Source organism: Arachis hypogaea, chromosome 6, assembly GCF_003086295.3.
Source record: "Arachis hypogaea cultivar Tifrunner chromosome 6, arahy.Tifrunner.gnm2.J5K5, whole genome shotgun sequence".
NCBI lineage: Eukaryota > Viridiplantae > Streptophyta > Magnoliopsida > Fabales > Fabaceae > Arachis > Arachis hypogaea.
Genome location: NC_092041.1, coordinates 45,922,189 through 45,930,550, shown reverse-complemented (window position 1 = coordinate 45,930,550; position 8,362 = coordinate 45,922,189). Strand labels below are relative to the sequence as shown.

General features: G+C 42.3%; 1 protein-coding gene across 1 annotated transcript; it reads right to left on the bottom strand.

Annotated features, from left to right (window-relative positions):
* Positions 1–4,990: 4,990 nt before the first annotated feature.
* Positions 4,991–5,686, bottom strand: LOC140173665 (uncharacterized). Its single transcript, XM_072198172.1, has one exon. It carries the CDS (start codon positions 5,684–5,686, stop codon positions 4,991–4,993), a length of 696 nt encoding a protein of 231 aa, XP_072054273.1.
* Positions 5,687–8,362: the final 2,676 nt, after the last annotated feature.

Here is an 8,362-nt window from a genome sequence, read left to right as displayed (position 1 = left end):
AGTGTATTTATAATGGTGAGATGTGGCCTTCTGTGGATAAGATAAGTTAGTTATCTTATCTTATCTTTATCTTATCTTTAAGTGAGGTCATTGATGCAGCGAAAATTGGTGAATTAAAAATTATTCAAATGTGTACATTGCAAGTATAGTTCTTAACTCACCGGAAATCCTTTTATCAATTTAGAAATATGTCACAGAAATTCAAATTTTAAATACTGGGAGTATGAATCCCAGGTCGTCTCCCAACGAGTTGCAGAAAGGTGTGCTATTTTATTAATCAGATGTTTTCAAAAAGGTTTGAGTTGAATAACAGGAAATTAAATTGATGAATTTGAACAATGTAAATAAAAGCCTTGACTGGGAGTTGATTAGTTGGAATCCCTATTACAGTTGGAATACTCTCAAGATTAATTGATAATTAAAAGTTATTCTGTTTTGTTATCCTTCACTAGGCAAGGGAAAGTCAAACAAGTTGGAATACTACGTCTGTTCACAAATTGTAACCCACTTAATTAAAAGGGATTGGTGTTAGTGACTAGAAGGCAATCCAACAGTAACCCAATTACAATCTTTCTTTCAAGCCTTCCAACTCAATTGGTTCCTTTCAATCAACTCCCCATCAAGTTAGGGAACTACTCGCTCATTGTGAATGCAAAATTCTTAACATATGAGAAGAAATTAAAGAAAGACATTGTAAATAGAAATAAAAAATAATCCAATTAAAATAAGAATAATCCTTATATTGAATAAATCCTAATAATATTCCAATGGTAAAATTAACAAAGCAAAGGACATGGAAGAGTAAAGCCAAGTAAAGAAAACGAACTAGAATGACGAAGTCTTGATGAGGTAATGACTCTTCTTAATATCCCAATGCAAAAGTAGTAGAAAAATAATATCCTAAGAGTACCAATGGTGTAGAGAGAAAACCTAGAGGAGGAGTAAAACTAGATCTAAAAACTCAAAACTGTGTAGAATGAATGTTTTCTCTCATTTCTGCATGTTCTCTGGCTCTAGTCTGCTGTTCTGGGCCAAGAACTGGGTCAAAACAGGGCCCAAAACCGCTCCCAGTGAAATCTGCAGATTATGCAGATCGCGCATGTCACGCGATCGCGTCGTCCACGCAAACGCATCATTCGCATTTTTTCGTGCCACGCGTTCGCGTCGTCCATGCCTCCGCGTCACTTGTGCTTTTCCTTTCCGCACGGTCACGTGAGCCATACGACCGCATCACTGCGATTTCTCCTCTTTTGCGCGAACGCGTGAGCCTTGCGGCCGCGTCACTTCTCGCTGGTTGTCTCCTCAATTTCTTGTGTTCCTTCCATTTTTGCTAGCTTCCCTTCCAATCTCCAACTCATCCATGCCCTATAAAGCCTGAAACACTTAACACACAGATCATGGCATCAAATGGGATAAAGGAGAACTAAAATGCATAATAAAAAGTCTCTAGGAAGAAGTTTTCAACCATGTAATAATTCCAGGAAGGAAATATAAATGCATGCTAAATTAATGAATAAGTAGGTAAGGATCATGATAAAACCACATAATTATACACAATATAAACCATAAAATAGTGGTTTATCAGTCATCTTATCTTTAAGGGAACCGCCCTTCTCTCTGTAGGCTTGGGCCGCCTTAGGATTTGGGGCATGTTCCTCTATTTGGGCCCTTCTTTGGGCTTTCCTGGGGACTTGACTGAGCTCTTTGGGAAGAGGTCGGGTTGTCCTGACCTGAAGAGGTCGGTCGCTTTGTCTGTCGAACATCCCGGGTCGGACACCTCGACCTAGGGTATGAACAAGTGGGCTTTAAGCTTTCAAGGGATGTGCTTTGACTGGCGTTCAACTCTAGCTCTGTCAGCTTATTGGACATTGAACACCCTTGTTGTCCACCCTGACTGGCGTTAAACGCCAGTCCCTCTAGCATTGTGGGCATTGAATGCCCAGTGAAGAATTTTTTACTGGCATTTAATTCCTTTCCATTCTCCTCCAATTTGGCCCCAACCTCCATGGTTATGGCCTTGCACTCTTCTCTGGGATTAACCTCAGTATTACTGGAAAGAGTGTCAGGAGGGATCTCAGGGATCTTCTTGCTCAGTTGACAAACTTCTACCTCCAAATTTCTAATGGAAGACCTTATTTCATTAATGAAACTATGGGTGGTCTTTGTGAGGCTAGAGACTAGAGTGGCTAAGTCAGAAAGGCTCTGCTTAGAGGTTTCCATATTCCCTAGAGAAGATGGGAATGGTGTTCTGTTCGTGAACCTGTTCTGGTTCCTTCCACCTTGGTTGTTATTGAAACCTTGCTGAGGTTTCTATTGTTCCTTCCATGAGAGGTTAGAATGATTCCTCCATGAAGGATTGTAAGTGTTTCCATAGGGTTCTCCCATATAATTTACCTCTTCCATGCTGGGTTGATCAGGATCATAGGCTTCTTCTTCAAGAGAAGCTTCCTGATTACTGCCAGCTGTAGTTTGCATCCCAGTGAGATGTTGAGAGATCATGTTTACCTGTTGGGTCAAGATCTTATTCTGATCCAGAATGGCATTCAGAGTCTCAACTTCATGAACTCATTTCTTCAGAGAGGTACCATGGTTTACAGGATTCCTCTAACAAGTGTACACGAATTGGTTGTTCACAACCGTCTCAATGGGCTATCTTGGTTTTTGATGATCGAAATTTTGTATGTCGATATAGAATTTAATAGTGCATACAATCGTGAGTATAGTCTAATCGACACTCAAATCTCGCATCAAACAATTCTACAATCTACAATTGGGGGTATTAATCTCCCGAGTCGTCCTCCCTTGGAATTGCCAGAGAATGCATGTTATTGATTAGGAAGCTTTTGTGTGATTTGTGAAGGTCGGTGTACTAATTCAAGCTAGCAAAAGTAGACGACAAATAATCAATATTAAAGGGCTTGGCCTAGGGTTAGCATTAGAAATTCTATCACTATAGTTTCCTTCAATGATGATAACGATTAAGTCTTGCTCCACTTATTTGACCTCTAATTATAGAGGAGAATCAAGTGAAAGTGACTAGCTTGAGTCACAAGTCCTAGCTTCACCCTAAGGGAATCTAGTTTTAGTGCATTCCAAGCCAATTAGCAATCCTTAATTCTCAATCAACAATTGACATCGACTATTCAAATTTTCCTAACGGTTCAAACCCTAAGCCAAGTGAAAAACTTTTAATCCATAACTAGTGTTGGCATTTTATCAAACATTTGGTGAGCATTCATAAGAGGCATTATGGAATTGGAATGAAGAATTGAAATGAAGAGATCTGAATCACACAATTATCTACAATTGAACAATTACAAGTAATGGACATGAAAGTACCTCAATTCACTAGTTCCAAATCCAAGTAACAAAGGCAAAGCTAGATCCAAAGTGAGAGGATCATAGAACACTAATTGAGAATATGAGAAGAGTAGATCTACTAATTACATCAAAATAAAAGTGTATTACAATGGATCTCACCAAGAAAAATCAAAGGAGAATTGTAGTGGAGAATGTGTAGAATGAAATCTTAGAGAGAGGTTGAAGGTTCTCTCTCTACCCAAAATGTAACCAACTCTAAGAAAATATGTAAAATGAGTCAAAAGCCCCTTAACCCTTCAATCTTTGGCCTTCTTAAGCTTTTTCCGCCCAAGCTCTTCCCCAAAATAGGGTCTCTAGCTGCCTCCATGCTCTAGTCACGTGTTCTCTTAAAAAATCATTTGTGACCATCAGCGCGTACGTGCACAGCACGCGCACGCGCCCCTGGGGCAATTGCAATCTGCGCGCAGGCGTAATTTGCGTGGACGCGTCCTTGAGGATCATGACTTAGCCACTAAACGTGCCGGCTTGCAGTTTGGCTCCTAGCTTTGGCTTTGGTGGTGCAAATCTGCGCGGACGCGCCCTATACGCGCACGCGTCGATGCTGAAGTTTCCAAAGCTCAATTTCCCATGCTCCTTTCCTTTGTACATGCTTCCATTCTCTCTTCCAAGTCATCCTTGCCCTATAAACTCTGAAGCCACTTAACATACAGGTCACGGCATCGAATGGCACTAGAGAAGGATTAGAAATATATCTGATTTAGTGCAAAAGAAGCATGTTTTCATCCATGAGGCAGAATTGGGAAAGGAACACAAAGTCATGTATTTTCATATGAAAAGTGTGTAGAATCGTTGATAAAACCCTCGAAATCAATACAGGATAAACCTTAAAAATGGGGTTTATCAGTTTTGCCACTGGCACAAAGCGGGCCTAGAATTGGCGTAACTCTCTGGAAAATGTACAAGAGGTGCAGCAGGGTCATCGACGTGGGTGCGGCGTGGACGCTCGCGCATCAATTTACTAGGTGGCGAATGGGTGCGTGCGCACCAGGTGCGTGTACGCGTAAAGAGGGTTGAGCACGAGGCTTAATGTAGGCTCAAAGGTGGTACAACTCTCTGGTCCTTAGCCTAGGACTTGTGGCAGCAAATCGGCGTGGACACGCCATGTGCGTGGTTGTGCGAATTTCGTTTTGAGCAATTGGACGCACTGGCGCACGGTGCGCGTCAGTGCGAATGAAGTTATGCTGGGGGCCTAATGTTGGCGCGAGAGTGGCCCAACTCTCTTGAAAAGGTATGGACCTGCATCCGCGTTATGGAGGCGTGCGCGCATAGCGTGCGCTCGCGTCCCTGTCCCTTTTTTTATTATGAGCATGAAGAATGCACATCTTATCACAATTCTGACAGGTAGCTAGCCAAAAGCTGAATAGAACACCTAAAACTTCATCTAAAACCTAGAAATGAGGTGTTTGCTATCATTCAAGTGGTCTATAGTGCAAACTTCTATGAACAATTAAATCAAATCTAGCTAAACAAGTTAAGGACTAAGTAATCACCAATCAAAGAAGAGTTCAATGGCTATATACAAATGGAGCAAAAAGGTAGATCTTACCATGGTGGGGTGTCTCCCACCTAGCACTTTTGTTTAACGTCCTTAAGTTGGACTTCCACTAGCTCAATGCTCTTTGTCAAGAGGTACATCTTCCAAAAGGAATACCTCAATTTCCTTGGTGCTCTTTCTTTGCTCACCATGGTACAATTTGAGACAGTGCCCATTTACCTTGAAAATATCCGAACTTGAGGGATGGCGCAAATGGTAGACTCCATACGGTTCTACTTTCTCTACTTGATAAGGTCCTTCCCATCTTGATCTAAGCTTTTCGGGTAGCAATCTCAACCTTGAGTTGTAAAAGAGAACTAGTTTACTGGGCCTAAATTCCCTTCTCCTAATGTTCTTATCATGGATAGCCTTCATCTTTTCCTTGTAAAGCCTAGAGTTGTCATAGGCTTCTAATCTCAAACATTCTGATTCCGCCAATTGAAGCTTTCTCTCAATTCCAGCCCCACCCAAATTTAGATTGAATTCCTTGATGGCCGAATATGCCTTGTGTTCAATTTTTACCTGTAAGTGGCAAGCTTTACCGTACACCAACCGAAAGGGGCTCGTGCCAATTGGTGTTTTGTATGCCGTTCGGTATGCCCAAAGTGCGTCGGTTAGCTTGGCACTCCAATCTTTTCTACTAGGCTTCACAATCCTTTCCAATACATGCTTAATTTCCCGATTGGAAACCTCAGCTTGGCCGTTCATTTGGGGGTGATAGGCCGTGGCAACTTTATGTATAATGCCGTACTTCTTCATGAGTCCTTCCATTTTTTTGTTGCAAAAGTGTGAACCTTGGTCACTTATGATTGCTCTTGGTGACCCAAAGCGACAAATTATATTATTCCTCACAAAAAAAAGAACTACATTAGCATCATCCGTCTGGGTGGGTATCGCTTCCACCCATTTGGATACATAATCGACGGCTAGTAGAATGTAGAGAAAACCATTAGAGTTTGGGAATGGCCCCATGAAGTCGATACTCCACACATCAAAGATTTCACAAAAAAGTATGTTTTGTTGGGGGATTTCATCATTCTTAGAGATATTGCCAAATCTAAGGCATCGAGAACAAGATTTGCAATAAAGAGAAGAGTCTTTAAGAAGAGTTGGCCACCAAAATCCACAATCAAGGACCTTTCTTGCCGTCCTTTGAGGTCCATAATGTCCACCTCCCTTGAAAGAATGGCAAGCATCCAAGATTGCTTGGAATTCGATTTGGGAAATACACCTTCGAACTACTTGGTCCGCTCCACATCTCTAAAGATAGGGATCATCCCAAACATAATATTTGGATTCGCTTTTCAGCTTATCCTTTTGATGTTTGGAGAGGTTAGGAGGAAAGGTGCGTGAAACCAAGTAGTTTTCCATTGGAGCATACCAAGGAATAACTTCCGAGATTGGATGCAAGCCTTCTAAGGGAAAAGAATCATTGATAGGAGCGGTTTCGCCGTTGGTGTGTTCAAGGCGACTTAAGTGATCCGCCACTAGGTTTTGCGAACCACTCCTATCTTTGATTTCCAAATCAAATTCTTGCAACAATAGAACCCATCTAATCAATCTCGGTTTGGATTCCTTCTTAGCCAACAAATACTTCAACGCCGCATGATCCGAGTACACTACTACCTTAGAACCAAGAAGATAGGCTCGGAATTTATCCAAAGCAAAAACAATAGCCAAGAGTTCTTTTTCGGTAGTAGTGTAATTGGATTAGGCTCCATCTAGTATTTTTGATGCATAAGCTATGACATATGGATTCTTACCCTCGTGTTGTGCTAATGCGGCTCCCACCACATAGTTTAAAGCATCGCATATTATTTCGAACGGCCGACTCCAATCCGGCCCTCTTACGATAGGAGCTTGTGTCAATGCCACTTTAAGCTTGTCGTAAGCTTCCATGCACTCTTTGCTTAGATCAAACTCAATGTCCTTTTGCAATAGTCGAGAGAGAGGTAATGCTACGTTACTAAAGTCCTTGATAAATCTTCGGTAAAATCCTGCATGTCCAAGGAACGAATGGACTTCCTTATCGGAGGAGGGGTAAGGCAAGCTAGATATAACATTGATTTTTGCCGGATCTATGGAAATATCTTCTTTGGAAACAATATGTCCTAAAACAATGCCTTGCCTAACTGTTCCGAGGGTTACCTGAAACGTGTAGCTCGGTCGTCTTGGAGAGGCCCGAGGTGGGGGTCAGGGACCCAAGCTTTATATGTGGAGTGGTTGGTGGTTGTACCTGCAATGACACTCCGATGCTTAAGTTAGCATGGGTTCAAGCAGATATGTGTAGAATGTGGAATGTGTGTCATACCTGGGTGCTCCAGTGTATTTATAGTAGTTGGCCGTGATCTTCCCTGGATAAGATATTCTTATCTTATCTTATCTTTTGGGTGTTTTATCTCTATCTTTGTGGAACCGCCTTTCCTAGGCCTTTTCGGCCTTTAGGTTTTGGGCTGCGTTCCTTTTGATGGGCCTTCTTAGCTTTATTGTCCGAGGTCCGACCTCAGGCGTGGGCCTTGGGACGAGGTCGGACCTTTCATGGATTTTGCCGAGTTTGGAGGAGCCCGGTCAGGGTATGAACAGTGCCCCTGCCCGAGTTCGTCCTTTTTGGGAGGTCGAGCTCGGGCATAGTAGTTTTTCAAAATTCAAAAATGGCCGTTCCTGCATTTATTGCATTTTACCGTTTCTCCTTCGATTTCCGTTCGGGCTTTGTGAAGGCATTATTTATTTGCCCCTTTCGTCCTTTTCTTCGTTTATTCTGTTCCCTTCCTGTTTTCTGAGTTTTCGCCATCTCCTTTTTTGAGCACCGCTTCCTTTTTCTTTTGTTCTTCTTCTTCCCCGAATCTTTCCGCATGTCTTTCCGGGGTTTCCTCTGCGCCGCCGTTCCGTTCTCCTTGCTTCGGAGCTCGTCGTCCTCGTTTCTTTCTTCCAGGTTTGTTCCCATCTCTTTTCTTGTGCACATATGCTTCTGTTTCTTTTGTGTGGCTCTTTGTTTGTTTCTTTTTCCCTATGCCTGGGTTGCCCCGAAAAGAGGCACCGCCAGTTGTTTGTACATGGGGGGGACTCTTTTTTGTTCTCTGGTATTTTGCTCCGGGTTGCTGTATTTTCTTCTAAAAGATCTTTGTTTCTTGCTTTGCTGAATGGGTTCTCGCTGTCTGCTTTTATGTGATTTTTGCTTGCTGTTGTATTCTTCTTTGTAGGCAAGAATTTTATGTCTCGAAAGGTTCTTCAAGCGATGTCGACCAAGATTCCAAGTGGTCTTGGTTGGGTAGATCCTGTTCCTCTAAGAGTCCCTTCTGTGGTAGATTCTGAGTATTTAGCTAGGTTTCGTAGGCAATGTAGCATATGTGAAGATAGAGAGTCTGAGAGGGATTATGAACTAGTAGCCCCGGATTCCGAGGAGAGAGTTTGCTTCCCGCCCTTAGATAGTTCCGAGAAGCTCTTCTT

Excerpts from the sequence above, each read along its gene's own strand:
- LOC140173665 (XM_072198172.1), bottom strand. The coding sequence starts at position 5,686 with ATGGAAGGACTCATGAAGAAGTACGGCATTATACATAAAGTTGCCACG.